General features: G+C 39.9%; 2 protein-coding genes across 5 annotated transcripts; one reads left to right on the plus strand and one right to left on the minus strand.

Annotated features, from left to right (window-relative positions):
* Positions 1-176: 176 nt before the first annotated feature.
* LOC111219157 (NADH dehydrogenase [ubiquinone] 1 alpha subcomplex subunit 4-like 2) lies at positions 177-5308 on the plus strand. Its single transcript, XM_022741753.1, has 4 exons — positions 177-342; positions 3344-3429; positions 4274-4334; positions 4458-5308. Exons 1-4 carry the CDS (start codon positions 298-300, stop codon positions 4512-4514), a joined length of 249 nt encoding a protein of 82 aa, XP_022597474.1. The 5' UTR covers positions 177-297; the 3' UTR covers positions 4515-5308.
* Positions 5309-6762: 1454 nt separating this feature from the next.
* On the minus strand, positions 6763-16658 carry LOC111219034 (serine hydroxymethyltransferase, mitochondrial-like). Of its 4 annotated transcripts, XR_002665002.1 has the most exons (14): positions 16596-16658; positions 15394-15588; positions 13961-14040; positions 13258-13458; positions 12118-12199; positions 11842-11964; positions 11471-11610; positions 11048-11210; positions 10736-10835; positions 10236-10391; positions 9763-9870; positions 9311-9502; positions 7973-8109; positions 6763-6797 (listed from the first exon to the last, which is right to left on the minus strand). XR_002665002.1 is itself a non-coding variant. In XM_022741601.1 (13 exons), the coding sequence occupies exons 1-12, from the start codon at positions 16626-16628 to the stop codon at positions 9375-9377; spliced, it is 1509 nt and encodes a 502-aa protein (XP_022597322.1). In that variant the 5' UTR covers positions 16629-16658; the 3' UTR covers positions 8098-8109; positions 9358-9374. The 4 variants fall into 4 exon arrangements, 2 of the variants coding, with proteins under 2 accessions (XP_022597322.1, XP_022597321.1); XR_002665001.1 differs by lacking the exon at positions 6763-6797 and having other exon boundaries at positions 7420-8109; XM_022741601.1 differs by lacking the exon at positions 6763-6797 and having other exon boundaries at positions 8098-8109; positions 9358-9502.
* Positions 16659-16805: the final 147 nt, after the last annotated feature.

A 16805-nucleotide genomic window follows, 5' to 3' on the forward strand; every position in this document is an offset into this window, starting at 1 on the left:
CACCCTGATATGAGTAATGAGTTAATGAATATTTACAAGGGTGAAACCTTATCATTCAAATATAAACTGTTCCACAGTGTCCAGCACAGTGTAATCACCCCAACAAGGGAGCAGAAGTAGTTCTAATCAGATGTAAATGACCTCTTTCTCCTCCCCCTCCTCCTCTCCTCCCTCCACATGCAGAGAACAACAGGTCTTAATCCTGTCTGTGCACGGCTGTGCAAAGCGTGTGGTTTTTGATAACAAGGGTCTTAGTTTTTGACTGTGAATTATTTGTTCCAACTATAAACTGGAGCAATGATATTTCGGACAGCTGTAGAGCATGCTAAGAGGCACCCTGGCGTAAGTAATCTTTAACTAGTTCCTGTCTGTTACTTGTTAGTACTTTCATATTTTTAACAAATTGGTTTAAGCATTTTTCTCATTAAAATGTTGCATGTAGGTGAAGTTTGCTTATAAAATATGATAAAAATAAAATAACTGAGGAGAAATGATTGGTATGAAAATGATTGAGAGGTGGATGCAGTCAGCACAGTTCCTGTGTTTGTAATCATTGATTAAATAACATTCTTCTTTTTTTGTTTCAACCATTTATCCTACCAGAGCAATGCACATTATCTAACATCAGTGCTACATTAACATCAATGTAAATATAATTCAGTGAACTGCATCCATAGCCCGCCCGGTTAGAAGTTACACTGAGTGGATCCATTGCGTGTTTTATTCATGTATTATTCAGTGAACAGTACAGACGGTTACACACAGGAGGGAGACTGTGATGTGACAGATTGTATTATAGGCTATAGAGCACCTTGCTGAAGCTAAATACCTTCTGGGCTTTTAAATTCAGGTTTTGGTACTTGTTTTGCTTGAGCACTATGAAGAGTATCACATTCTCCTAAAGGGCATGCATGATTTTAATGCACATCTAGTTGAATATACTATAGTAAAATGCTAACTAAACTTTACTATTAATTCAGTTCAGACCATTTTATGATAAAATACAGTAGAAGAAAAACCTCATGATTGCCTGCAGTGTGTTTTTATAGTGTTAGTGTTAGTGAAACCAAGAGATGTGATCTAAATCTACTTTTCTCTCATCTCATCTTATTTTTATTCTAATTAAGTAGGTTAAGTTGCTTCAGAGGTCCATTTGAAATCAAGTTAAACTTAGAGAGGAGACGACTTAAAAACACTCCCATGACTTTTATAAACCTCCTAAATCTAAACTGACAAAAATCTGAGCATTAGTTGGAATAAACTAAATTTAAAAATGAGAGTTGTCCCTACAGGGGACGGGATTATTTCTGTGTTTTTTAACGGCTGTGCTGTCAGAGAGTGGAGTGACAGAGTTTTAACTTCTTGTCATCGGCCTCCCAGTAGACACAGAGAGAGAGAGAGCGAGAGAGAGATCTGCAGGGAGGAAATCCCTATGAGACTCTCAGGAGCTCCTTGATATGGTCTATCATCCGGACAAATAGACAGGCTGAGAGGCAGTGAGGAGAGCAAGAGAGAGAGAGAGAGAGAGACAGAGAGAGGCTGCAGGGAGCAAATCTCTGTGAGACTCAACAAACCTCCTTGATAAAGTTTCAACAGTCAGACAGACAGAGACAGGCTGTAGAGAGAGGGAGAAAGTTTTAGAGTCAGAGAGACAGACAGAAAATCAGCCAGACAAATTGACAGGTAGTCAGACAGACACACAGAGAGTCAGAGAGTCAGACAGACAGACAACCAGACAGACAGAGATGAGGAGACAGTCAGATGGAGGCCACACAGGTAGCACTGAGACAAAATGACAAAGGGAGAGTTGGTCAGATGGCTGAGGTTGTCTTCAGGTTAGTCCCACTTTGTGTTATTTAAATTTCTGAGAATTATTGTGACCTGTAAACAGCATAACTGCTGCATTTATGTGATGATAATGGTCATATCTCAGTTTTGTATCTATTTCTCACCATATTTTTTCATCAACATTTTTTTTAAATTTACCAAGTAAACTACACATTCTTATTTCATTACTACAAATCATCCACAGGTTCACCCCCTTGACAGATATACATCTTTTTATATTGGTCCTTACCCTTTTTTTAAATGTACTTTACTCCTCTCAGTTCATACGACTTGAATCAGTGGCTGGTTTTCTCCCTCTCTCCATCTTTCACCTGTGGTTTTTTTCTTGAGTAAAAGTAATAACAATAAAACAGTGTACTTTCTGCATTATAGTAAAAGTATTGTCAGAAAAATGTAAAGCATCAAAAGTAAAAGTAAAAGTAAAAGTGATGGAGGACGATTTAGCAAAAGCCATTGGGCCAGTAGTTGATGCTTCAAACTGTGGTTGTTCAGCTGCTCAGACCAACACAAATACAGAATGCAGTTTCTAATAAACATGGAGTACAATAGAATGAGTTAATAGTTGCCCTGGAGTTATTGTTGACACCTAACATGTGATACAGACGAGTCTCTCTTCAGTAAGTAGGTTGAATTAGCTCCCCCCCTCAGTTAATAAAATGCTGCATCTGCTGTTTTTTAATTTAAGAAGAAGCTCATACATTTGCATATTCACTGAGACATTCAGTAAATGTCAGGAGTCGTGAGGCTGAAACTGACTGAGGCTGATGCAACTTAGAAAAAGAGTTTCTTTTTTCAACCATGACACCAGCTGCTTATCTTGTATACAGGATTATAGGCTAACTTTACAGGTTAACTTTACTTTGGTTTTTATGACCAGCAAATCAGGGCATGGGTGGTGGACAACTCTTTTGCCCTCAGTATGTGTGTCGCTGCACTGGTATGCAGTGAGCTCAACACACCTCCAGTAAAGGCTTTGACTAACAGTACAAAGAAAATGTTCTATTAGCAACATCCTCACTACTCACTTAATACTACTTGTACTTTACTGTGCTTGTACTTGATTTTGTCTTTTTTAAAGTTATATGTTACTGTGTACACCATAGGAGAAGGAGCTATTTCATTCCCCTATATAATGAGCACTGTATATGGAGAGAATGAGAAGCTTGAACCCTCACTCCGTAGGTTAATATAGTGGCTAGCCAATTACTTAGCTGATCTAGGATCTGACTTTGTTTCCACCTCTGGCTGTGAATCACAGCTGTCTGTTCCCTCTGATCCTCTGGGCTCCAACCCGTCGATCAATCAAATGTCAGTCAAACAAAGATGCAATTACACAAAGAGGCGTTTTGCTCTTTGAAATGTAACCTCAGTATCTGTATATAGCTCAGGTATCTGTATATTCATAAATAACAAATCAAGAAAGGCTAAATAAACCAACATGATATAAGATGTAAGGAGTTTAATCTTGTGATTCTCTCTCTCTCTCTGTCTTCAGCTCATCCCCCAGTTCTTCTTCATCTGTTTGGGAATGGGCGGAGCATGTCTGTATCTGTTTCGTCTTGCCAGAGCACCCTACATTATGTAAGCACCTTCACATTTCACCCTGACTTCTGATCACATGCTATACAAAGATCATCTACATTTTCTTGGCATTAAAGATGAAGCAGCAGGTGACACATTTTTTTCATGGGTTTTGGATCAAATGTGTCACTGTGCACATGGAATCTGCTAATTAGCTTGTTAATAGTTGTGTTTTTCCTGGTTAAAACACCTGTTTCCACAAGGAAATGTTGATTTTAGACTAATTAAACTGAGACTTTCTTCCTCTGTAAGTCCTATTATCATCCTAAAATGAAGATTTGTCAACATCTTTAATGAGGCAAGTGGAGGGCAGATGAATACTTTTTCACTCTAATTAAACAGAGGGATTTGTTTTACGAGTGTTACTGACAACAGGGTACCCTGCCTGCTTTCACTTCCCCCTCAAGCCATATGTTGCTTGGACGTCCTCTCCTCCTGCTGCTATCTAAACTGTTGTTCTACCCTTAATGATACTCTAATTACAGCAGACACAGCTAAGTGCTTTTAACAAGAGCTCACAGGATGTAGCTCTGTCCCGTCTCCTCGCAGGTCTTTCATCATTTCTTTACAGCAGTGATTGTTTACAAGCTTGATGAAATCACTGGGGAGCATGTCCTGGTGGTGGCACAGTGGGCTTAAAGCACATACTGTGTGTTGAGTTTGAATGTGACCCTCAGCTTTTGCTTGTCTTTGCTTCCTTTTTTATTCTATTCTATATTTTATTTTGTATAATCTAACAATGAAAGGGGATCAGATTACTGGGAGTGGTAGGTCCAAATGAAAGATTTATCCTTATATCAGATTCCCAAACAGCCTAACTGTGCACATCTCTTTGTGTGTTTAGCTGGAACAAAACCAATAACCCAGAGCCATGGAATGAACTTGACCCCACATACCAGTACAAGGTAATACAGACACAAGTATTCAGTGTTAGGAAATGGGAGTGACACTTTGAGACACAGTGTCACTTTGGATATAGATGTTATAATCATCAAGCTTCTGTTGAATTTGATCTTTTTCTTCCCCAGTTTGTGGCCATCACCACTGACTACAAAAACCTGAAGAAGGAGGGACCTGACTTCTAAATCGCACAACCCAGAGTGGAAAATCAGAGAACATCCTGATCTACGGTCAGATTCATTCCCCTCCTCATTGCAGGTGGAAAGTGAAAAGGATCCTAGATCAGGATAGTGTCACTGCTGACAAACTTGTGACACTGTTAATGTGACTGGGATGGTCAGTCAACAGATCCTGAGGGCACACATGAAACCTGAAAAAGTTAAATATGTAACATTTCTACATACTTACAACATATGCAGGAGACATATGACACATGGATGCACATGCTCGCTTTATGTCTAAACCATCCTGGCCTGTTTCGCTCATACATTATAAACCAAGGAGTTTAGATTTGGTGACATTTTCCAGTGGTATTGAAAAAAAATCACAAATGCCTTACATTTTATTAACCAGTCTGCTGTGTTTTTGAAATTTGAATGCATTCATGTGATTGTTCCAGGTATCTATTAATATACATTATTTGTAATTTAGGAGCTTACATTTGCAAACACTATGATGTGCTTCTTTGAGCTTTTTTTCATCTCTTTGGTGTCTGAAGGTTGAATGCAACACAGTGTTGTCCTATTCTGCAGCTGCAAGGCTTGTGTTTCCTTATACAGTATATTCTTCAACTAACTGTACCACCTTCTCATAAAATAACAATGTATTGCATTGAAGGTCCAGTTAATGTGATGGAACTGCATGTGTTTCTTCATAACTGTCACATGATTGCAGGTTTAGCAGCCACTAAATTCTACAATGACTGTGTAAGTTATGAAAACTGAGCTGAACTCTCTCAATAAATCAAGTGTCTGATTCATGTTTGAATTAGAGTATTCTCTTGCCAACACACACACACACACACACACACACACACACACACACGTACACAGACAGGTGACTTTCCTCAAACACCTGCATGGAACGGAGTCAGATACAGATCTTTTTCCACATCCTGAGATAAAAATACAAATCAGTAAATCAGTAACTATGATGGAACAGATCCATCTGTTGGCAGTGCAGCTCTCACTTTACAGTCTGATTAGTGCTTCTATAACCACAGTTAGTGGAGTGTCTGGGAGCTTGTGTGTGTGTGTGTGTCTGTGTGCACCAGTGTGTGTGACAGCAGCCCTGTGTGTGTCTTTGATCAAGGACAGCAGTGGCAGGATGTTGAACAGTCCCCCAGCATGGTGTTGATGTGTGACAGCAGAGCACACTGTGTGCAACCTGAGCACACACACGCACACACACCAGCCCACATCCAGGTACCACTGTCTCTCCATGCTGCAGAAACAAGAACATACAGTGCATATGGGCTGAGAATGAAAGACAGTGATGAGGTGAATCAGGTTAAAACTTTTAACACCTATTCGTTAAAAAGAGATGCAGGTGAAGAGGAAAAAAGTGGTTGCAAAGATTTTAAAGTCACAACATCTCAATCACAAACACTGTTTTCATATTCATATTCTGGTTTCATATTCAACTCTGCTTCTTCCATTCTTGCTTCATTCTTTTGAAGATGATACTGAGCACAGAACAAAGCACTGATTAAAGATACATTATAAATGGAGTAATGCGGCACGGTAGTGCAGTGGTTAGCGCTGTCGCCTCACAGCAAGAAGGTTCCGGGTTCGAGTCCTGGCTCGGTCGCGGGATCTTTTTGTGTGGAGTTGGCATGTTCTCCCCGTGCTTGTGTGGGTTCTCTCCGGGTACTCCGGCTTCCTCCCACAGTCCAAAGACATGCAAATGGGGACTTGGTTGCTCTAAATTGACCATAGGTGTGGCTGTGAGAGTGAATGGTTGTCTGTCTCTGTGTGTGTGCCCTGCGATGGACTGGCGACCTGTCCAGGGTGTACCCCACCTCGCCCGAGAAGATGCTGGGATAGGCTCCAGCCCCCCCGCGACCCTACTAGAGGATAAGCGGTAGAAAATGAATGAATGAATGTAAATGGAGTATTGTTAAAGTGACTGTAATATAAATGTGTGGGAGACCAAAGGATGTGTCAGTCCCTGACTTCAGACTGGATAGCATACAGTATGTTGTCCTGATTTCTGAAACTATTCCCTCTGTCGTATTAAATATAAACATACACTATTTGTCCCTCCCTTCTTTCCTGCTGTATTAACTGCCTCAGTAACTCCCAGACTCCTTCTGAAGGATAAATTAAACAAACTCTTAAATTCTTACAATCTCAGCTTTGTTCAGTGAAGGTGAGACTCCTTTCATCCTCTTAAGAAACCCCAGACCTCTCCTTCGGCTCTCTGTGCTCTGAGCCCATATTCATCTCAGCGTCTCTTGTATTTTCCTCCTTGCAATGCAACAAAAAGACAGAATAAAGACAGAATAAGAATAACAAAGATAAAAAAAGAAAAAACATCCTCCTTTTGAAGACCACAGGGATTGTTGCAGAAATTAGGATAGGGCTAGTGACCTAGAACGATGGAACATGAGGGATCCAATGCTTTCCCTAAAGGATATTTAAAAGCCTTAAAATTCACACGCACACACACACACACACACACACACACACACACACACATACTGCGTCAAAGCAGTTGTCGGGTCATGAGAAACAGGAACAGAGATGAGTCGTTATTTGTATTGTGATGCTACATGTGTGTGTGTGTGTGTGTGTGTGTGTGTGTGTGTGTGTGTGTGTGTGTGTGTGTGTGTGTGTGTGTGTGTGTGTGTGTGTGTTTGTGTGTGTCTTTTGATTACAGAGCTGAGAGCTTCCCTGACCTTTGACCTGTGATTCAGCCGGGCCACTCTCTGTGGAGGGGACACATTCCTGTGTCAGAGGCTCAAGCAAAAAAGTAAAAAGTTGAAAGACAGATTAAAAAAAAAGAGAAGAATGCAAATAAGACTGACACTAAACAAAAGCCCATTCAATTCTTTTTTTGGCCATTTTTGCCTTTATTCTAATAGGAGAGTGAGAGATAGACAGGAAAGTCAGGGTATGACATGCAGCAAACGGCCATGGGTCAGACTTGGACCCATGGCTGCTGCGGTTAGGACAAGCCTATGTGGTACGCGCTCTACCAGGTGAGCCACCAAGGCGCCACCATTCAGCTCTTTAATGAAATAAATATTGAGCGCTCCCATAGGCAGCAGCAGCAGCTTCATGTTGCACGGCTCGTTTATAAAGCACTTTGTGTCCCAGAGGAAATGTTCCTCTTAGAACAAGAAATAAACTCATCAAAATAAAACAATAGCAAACATTGTAATTACAACCCAGAGTGAGAGAAAGAGGAAGCTGGCTCTGCTTATTTGTATAAAGAACAGACTGAGTGGGAGAGGATGTGTTTAAATAAACAGAAATGGAAGTTCTGAAGGATTTGTGAGGACAGTGAAGAACTCTGGAGCTACATAATGTTCTCATCTTCTCGTGTATATGTCTGTGTATATTAGCATAATGTGGGGCCACAGGGTGACATAAAGACACAGTATCATAAAAATAAAAATAGTTTAGCTGGAAGTAGGAACCTCTGCCAACAGCTGAGTGAAGGTGCTCCTGGTTGAAGAGAAGATTGTTTTTCAGGGTGTGAAGCTTTGGCTCCAACTATCTTCCTGTCCGATCTCTGTCTCTGTCCAGAGCTGATTTTCTTCTTCTGGACTGTTCCCTGAAGATGACAGTGAGAGGAAATGACCAGAGGAAATGCCAGCAGCTTAACACGGATCAGTGTTTATTTAATCTGAAGAGTCTCTTCCCTCCTTTCACTGTAAACATAAATCATCTGCCTCTCTATCAAATCTTACACAGCAGCAGGCTTTCATCCCACAGCCAGACCAACGCAAGTGACAAGAGAGCCTCTGAAAGGAAAGTCATCAAACATTCAGGATGGCTTTTTATTACACTGAAGAAGATCTACTGTATTTACATTGTACACTCTTCACAAATCCTTTACAAGAGCAAATCAAAGTGAAGCTATGGGTGATTTTTGGTTTGTAGTTTTGTGGGTGTGAACTGAGCGTGAGTTCACTTCCCAACACAGCTACTGTGAGTTTCCCAGGGCCTAACGTTGAGAGAGAGCTCTAGAAAGAGCTTGGGGACAAAAAAACAATTACCTAAAACACTTGTGGTCTGTCTGTCAAGTGAAAACTGCAGCAGCTACAGATGATGTACACTACTGTGCAACATTTTTTTATTAAATTTTTTTTGTTTTTAATGAATTCCATCTTTATGGAAATGATCAGTATTACTGACCTGGTCATCTCTTGCCTGCACGAAACCAATCCTTTTCCATATCTAAAAGGTTCAAACATAATTTCCCAAAGTGGCTGATGAGAATTTTGTCCCCTACTCTAATAAGTCGCCAAAGTGTAACAAGTTGTTCTGCTGAATGAGATAATTTATTTAAACCTGCTGATGTGATAACCTGCTGCAATTTAACATCATCTCATTATTGTGACATCACTTCATCAGGAGCACAAGACACTGAGGTAACACTAATTTACTGTAAGTCTCCTTATTTCACATTTATAAGCTGTTAATGAACACTTAATAAATGATTTATAACATGATATAATGTAGCAGTAGGTAAGGACACATTTAAGTGTTTTACTATATATCATTTATTAGCTTTTTATACACTAGCCTCCATTCATTGAGTTATAGTTGTTGACAAATTATTTAACCACTATATATATATATAAAACCGCTATATCTGCTTATTGCTATATCATAATGTGTTATACATAAAATAATGGGACCACTTGTAATAAGTTATTACATTACTATTACACATTAGCATTATTGTTACAGCCATTAGAAAATAATAAACATGTGATACTGAAATTATATGAGTCATCACTTGATCAAACCTTTCTCTTTTGATCTAACTTGATGTTTTTATGACTAGCATAGATACATGTGTCTGTGCTGTTGTCAGTGGTCAGTGAATCCTGGCATGGGGAAGGGCCTGGAGAATAGCTCCACCCGCTGGCGGAGCTCTGTGACGCGTGACACTGTCTCTGGGTCCTCCAGAAGGAAGGACTTGAAGCTGGCCAGGTTTCCTGTTGGGAGACAAGTGAAGTGTTGTGAAGGTGTCCTCAGTATGTAATGGAAAAAGTTAAGGGACTGTACAAAAGGTATTGGGGATGGGAGGGCTTGTTAAGATAGAAGATTAGATTTTTCTTTTCATTTGGTGCACATCATCATGTCATTATCAATTGTTCAGGTGTTCTACAAACAATATGTCACCATACACCACTCCACCATTCTCTCTGATAAATGAAAAGTTTAGACAAAATAAAGAAACTTTGTCTTCTCTCACCAGTCTTCTTCTTCACATCCAGTGCGATCTGGATCCCTTCATCAATAAATTCCACAACTTTCTCAAAGTCTGCCTCGCCGAACTGTCTGGAGGTCAGAGCCGGGGTTCCTGTGAAAAAGTGACAACAGATAAAATCAAGGTAAGAATATGAAGAAGATATGACAATATTAGCTCCATCACGATTGATAAAGCTGATAAAGAGGTTAAGACTGGTGCGGCTGAGAGAGACATGCTGACAGATTGACTGGCAGGCCAACGGACACACAGACAATAACAGACAGACGAAAGCGAACAGAGACACATCACAAAGACAGGCCCACAGAGAGAGAAGAAAGGATTCACTATCATACGGGTAGGAAGACTGACTGGTTGACAGATTCCGCCCAAACAACCTCCACTCCTGCAGCTCTTCACCAAGAATAATCCATTTACCAGCCCATTCTGCACAAACTCTTATGTTTTTATTTGTCTACCAAGCCTGAGTCCTCCTGGAGTCAGGGCGCTCTTGTCTCCGGGGCAGGTGTTCTTGTTGGCAGTGATGGACACCAGCTCCAAGACCCTCTCTGCCCGAGCCCCGTCAATCCCGCGAGGTCGAAGGTCAACCAAGACCAGGTGATTGTCCGTTCCACCTGAGAGAGAGAGGAGAGATTAAAAATGAATGATTAGGATAAAATTAAATTGTGTTGAGTTTAGGGGTAAATGCGTCTGGCAGCGAGATAAATTTCCATTTCCATTCAATCTACTGTCAAGTGAAGGTTAAATGAACTTTTCCACAGTCATAGGAACAGAATGCAAATGAGGTTGGAGTGAATAAAGAAGTGATCCAAAAGTGACTGAATCAAGAGATGCAATGTTACCACTAATTCCATAGTCAGTGAAAAAAGATAAACATAAAAAGATAAACAAATAGCTTATGTAAATGCATGTTTTTTTTATACAAGAAAAAAAATGTATGAAGCAGTTGCCTCTGTACCTGACACCAGGGTGTAGCCTCTCCTCAGCAGAGCGTTAGCCATGGCCTTGGCGTTCAGCAGCACTTGAGCGATATACTGTTTGAACATGAGAGTGGAAGCCTGCAGAGACAGAAATTATTCGTTAGTTCATATTAAGACACTCCAGGTGACAACTAGGACGTGTGATTTATACATGAGCTACTGAACGCTGACGCTGACGTTCATATATTCTGCTGAGAGTGATTTTCTCTCTGATTTGATTTTGATTGGGCTATTGTTGACAAAAAACAACAAAATGTAACAAAAAAATGTTTTTAAAAAAGTATCTGGACCTGTTTGAGGGCGACGGCCACCCCAGCAATGGCATGATTGTGAGGGCCTCCCTGAAGTGAAGGGAACACAGCAAAGTTCACCCTGTCCTGGAGGTCATAGGTCACCTCCAGACCTTTCTTATCCACAGACCGCACACCTTTCCGGTAGAAGATCAGACCAGCCCTGCCGAGCGGAGAGAGAAAGAGAGCCTCAGCCTGACATGTCTCTTGAAGTTTGTTTTTTTTAAGTTTTTTATTCAGATAGTGAAGCAAGAGACAGACAGGAAAATCAGGGAGAGAGAGAGAGGGGATGACATGCAGCAAAGGGCCATGAGTCAGATTTGAAGTAAAACACACTATCTTAACAACCTGACCTGACCTGAGTTGACACTTGTCCTGTTATAAATTATTTTTAAAAATCACACACAGCATCCTGGCACTCACCTTGCTCCACGTAGGGACTTATGGGTAGTGGAGGTGACCAGGTCGGCGTGTTGGAAAGGAGAGGGAACAGCTCCTGCTGCCACCAGGCCGCTGATATGAGCCATGTCTGCCAGCAGGTAGGCATTCAGCTCCACACACAGCTGAAACACACAGTCACAGACACTAAGTGACAAAACTCATTCCCATGTTCAGGCTTTTAAAACATTGTACATCATTCTTTTTGTGTTCCCTAATTTTATTGTTGTTATATTTTTCTACTCTTAATTTGGGAATTTAACAAACTGCTTTTTAATTATTGGTTTTACTACTTGTACCACTGCTACTTTAGGAAACAAGATGGTGAACAGGATAATTGTTGATGTAAGAAGTACCTTCTTCATGCGAGCGTAGTTGATGAGGCGAGCGTAGGCACTGGTCCCTGCGATGATGAGTCTTGGTCTGAAGAGTCGGGCCGTGCTCTCTAGCCGGTCATAATCTATCAGACCTGTTTTAGGCTGAGATGATACAAGTGGCAGGTGATGGAGGGAAGAGTTTTACAGTCTGATATCTTTTCAGCTGGAGCATGTTTTCCTTCACAGATTCACTGTGACAAGTTTGATTCAACTCTTAATTTCTATTAACAAAAAGTCAAACAAATGATTACTCACATCCAGTTTATAAGGCATCGATTCAAAGTAGATGGAGGTGGCTGAGATTCTCTTGGCATCTGTCATGTAGCCGTGGGTAAGGCTGAAATGTCATGGAATAGAAATAAATAGATTCATAATTCAGCGTGCATCAGATCATCAGAACAGCAGGTGAGGGGCTTCTGCAGCATTGTGAACTTATTCTGACCTCTGTAGCTCCTGATTTCTTTTCTGACAGTATATTTACATGATCCAATATAGTAAAAATAATTTCTATGAAACTGACCTTCCTCTCATCTACTACTCATCTTTAGTGACTGTAGCTTGTACCTGAATGTGTCTGCTCATGCAAAGACTAAATCTTCCTTATATGATATTGTTATATGTCTTTTGAAAATGCTCTTTCATGTTGTTGTCTTTAGCTTCTTGGCGCATTGTTCTGCTATTTTTATATATGAAATACATTATGTCTTCTATGGATATTTGTATAAATTTTTTCTTTCTTTCCAACCAAGTCCCGACCTTCCACCAGATAAGTTTTACATGGTGTTAGTCATGCAGTATTAAAACTTGGTCTGCATTCATAAAGTGAACTCTCACTACAGCCTAAGTATATTTTGAGTGTTTGTTTTCATTTCCCAAGGTTCTATTACTGTAGTTAAAGCATTTAAAATATATTTCTTTTAAAGAGGGAGGGATAATGTGACAACTCCCGAATGTGTGACTAACAGTTTGTCATTTACATTAATGCATTTTGACGTCATGTCCAAAAACAACATCCAGTTTCATGTGGAAAATATCTCAAACCATTTTCATTTCATTGTAGCAACTAATAATGTATTAACTGTCAGACATTTAATAAAGTGTCCAGTTAAATGAACCAAATAGGTCTATTTAATAATTCATTGTTTTGAATTCTCAGTAATGGCATACGATCACATTATCATTACCTAGCAATTACTACTTATTTTATTTTTATAGAATCATTTACAAGATACTATTAGTTATTAAGTCACTTTTTATTAGATTTTTGATCAATTTATTAGTTATTTCTATTACCTCTTGAAAAAAACCGTTGTTGCAACATCACTTTCTAAACTGACAACAAACGAGAGAATCCAGAAGGTTGACATTTATGAAAAAGAGAATATGTTCACTCACTGTCCTCCGTCGGGCAGATCCAGGCCCATGATGCGGTCATGAGGCCGCAGCACAGATGTGTAGGCTGCAAAGTTAGCAGGGGAGCCGGAGTATGGCTGGACGTTGACACCCCACAAATCTGGGTCCAGACCAAAGGCAGCAAGCGCTCGTTTCTGACACAGCAGCTCAATCTGGTCTACGATCTCTGCACCTCCATAGTACCTGAGATAAACAAGAGGCCACCATTAAGATTTGATAGGAAAAATGCATCGTTTCATATTGTATTGTATTGTATCATATTGTATAATTTTGTGCTGTATTATATTGTATCAGATCATTTTTTATGATATTGTATCGTATTGTATTGTACTACATATCATCAGATTGTGTCAAACAATATCATATAATTTTGTATTGTATCATATTTTATCGTATCATGTTTCATATTGTATTGTATCGTTTCATATTGTATTGTATCATATCATATTCTATTGTATCATTTCGTATTGTATTGTATTGTTTCGTATTGTATTGTGCCATTTTGTATTGTATAGTATTAAATCTTATCGTTTCATATGGTCTTATTATATTGAATTGCATCTAGTCCCAAGCCCACTTCACTGACATTTTGAAAATGAAATTCTGTTTCAAAAGCTCCAAATTTCTTGTTCACAATCTTAAATCACATGCACTATAACTGGAAAAGCATTATCCATGTAGTTACCTTTGTCCCGGGTATCCCTCAGAGTATTTGTTGTTCAGACATGAGCCCTGCGCCTCAAGCGCTGCACGGCTGCAGAAGTTCTGACAGGACAAACAAGCACAGTGTCAAGATCCAGAGCCACACACTGTGCATTCTTTTATCAAGCTTACATATTCAGAACACTGTCACCATCCAAATATAACCTTTATTTACCTGGAGAAGGGTGACTGAGCACTACTGCTCTTTTTCAGCAAGACCCAGCTACACAGTGCAACCACACTCTCCAATTATAAAGACAGTAAGACAAGTAGAAGGATAATCAAAGCAATTGAAATCAGTTAGATTTATTGCATAAATTTTGCAAAATGTTTATCATAGTTTGTCTGGGAGCTGAAAAATGAGCTTTTTAAAAAATATTAAAGTATAGTCAAATTAAAGAAAGAATATAGAGGAATCTAACTGATACTGAATCCTGTGGGGTTCAGCACAGCTTCAAATCTCACAAAGACACTTGAGAGTCAGAGGACAGATGGAGCTGCAGAAAAGGAAATGAATGTAAATGAATAATTTTCCTGTCTCACTTCTGCACATATTTTCTCTCTCTCTCTCTCTCTCTCTCTCTCTCTCTCTCCCTCCCTCACTCACTCTCTCTCTGTCCTCTACAGCCACCTCCTCTGCCTTGGTATTAAACTAAACCTGTCGCTGTTCAGGGATCCCTCAATCATTCCAGCGGGATTTAAAACCAGTCCCAGATGTGACATAAAACTCTGTCTATGACATTTCAAAACACTATCTCAACACAACACAAACACACACACATCCACAATTGCCCATTCTCCTCTGTCTCAACTTAAAATGAGGAGATCAATGGCAGAAATCAGTGAGGAAACCTAATGGGATCATTTGACTGTGTTCCTGGAGAAAAAAACAGGAGCTCTCTACTGGGAGTCAGCCTGCAGTGGTGACTGACTGACAGCACATGCACAAGAAGATGAAAATCTTTCAGATGTCATTGTGACTGATAGTGTTGTGGATTCATAATTGCTGGAGAATAAAAGAATGAAAGCTCCCTTCTTTTCCAACAGCTTCTACTAGATGAAATCAGTGACTTTCAAGGGGGAAAATGAAAAGGAAATCTCACTGAAGAAAACAGCTCAATACCAGAAACTACAGCTCTGGTGAAGAATTAGTGAAACTTCCACTCATTATTTTAAATCAGCAAAATAACCAAAGGGACCCCGACTCTCCAATATGGTCTCATTACTCACAATCACTCTTCACCCTCTGTTCAACTGTCAGTTCCGTGATTTAAAAAAGGAATCTTATCAATAGTTAGTACTAAATAGTAAGTAACAAACAGTAAAAGAAAATCAGAAAACAGTCCATGAAATACAAAACATATCCACTGTACTACTTCTGTCCATCCTATTTTTTAAAAGAGATTTGGATCTCACCTCTGATGCTATGAGCTCCAGCCCCCGACACTGCCGGTCCTTCTCCTGCTGGAGGAGGCTCCACATCTCTGGGTCATCCTGGGCCAGACTTTCCTGTCCTGACCACCCACTGGTACTGCTGAGGCCTCGCCTGCACGACTCCACAGTGATCTGATGACCTTGGCCCAAACATCCTGAAACCCTGTGGAAGAAGGGCTGCAGCATGGGGTGGTGGATAATGGCACAAGAATGACAAGAATCATCAAAGTCAATGACTAAATATCCACTTCTTAAATAATGGTTTTAAAACTCTTCTCTGTCACTGAAAATAATGTACGACCCTGGAGAGATTGCTCTGCTCTACAAAGTTAATTAAACCTAAACGAGGATACAAATGCTAAGTCACAGGAGCTGGTGCAACTCTCCATTGTGCTAGAGTTGAAAAGTTTCTGAGGGATTCTGTTTTGTTGTTGTTGTCCAAGATTGCTCCTTTGGTGTCTTTTGAAAACCTCATGAAAAGTAAGCCTGTGCAAAAACGCTTTCATCACTCAAAATACATTGCACCGGGGGTTTGGAAACAAGGGAGTTAGAATAATGTGTCTTTTGATGTTCTAAACAATCCATTAAATGAAAGGCAGAGAACAACCAAACGTGTTATTCAGCAGAGTGGTTATGGAAAACCTTGGACATGAAAAGTGTAATGTGGGCTGGCCAGACACACAAGTGACTTGGTTATCAGGGCCTTGTTTGTTGAAGGCAGCATGTAGCTGCATGATACTTACATAACTATGTGCTACTTTGGGCTAATACACAGATTACTGTTCAAGCATAAAAATATATTGAAGCAAGTCTCCTTTCATCTTTTGTGTTCATTATGTTTTCTAAGCCTTGACCATATTAAGTCTTATATAAAGCCCAGACTGTACAGTCAATTTTCCTCCAACAACAAAAATTATTCTGGGACAAACAGTAACACTCTTTTCTCTTTTAACAACCTGAGATCATCACAGTTATCAGACAAACACGGTGACACTTATGCAACTGGACTGACAAACCAGACATTTCCATCAGGGGGGAGGTAACCCGGGGTGACAAGACTGACCTAGTTTTCAGAAATGTGTAATTTAGTCACAACTGCTCTTAGGAGCAGAAGAAAATAAATTATATGTGCATGTATTCTAAAAAGCTCTAAAATAAATACACTGTTAAAGAAATGTACTCACCTGTAATGTGTGGCGTAATGACAAAGTAAGCATGTCTGACAGCAGAGGCCCGGAACAACCAAAACTTTCAGGGTGCAAAGGGTGAAAGTAAAATCAGTACTGGACGGGAGCCTAGGACATGCGTACTTTGTGTCACTGATAAAAGTGACTACAACTGTTTGTCATCTGGTTCACGTCTTTGAAGTAGAAATATCTAATCAATCATTGCTA

This window comes from Seriola dumerili, unplaced genomic scaffold (genome assembly GCF_002260705.1).
Source record: "Seriola dumerili isolate Sdu_G_001 unplaced genomic scaffold, Sdu_1.0 BDQW01000056.1, whole genome shotgun sequence".
In the NCBI taxonomy this organism is placed as follows: domain Eukaryota; kingdom Metazoa; phylum Chordata; class Actinopteri; order Carangiformes; family Carangidae; genus Seriola; species Seriola dumerili.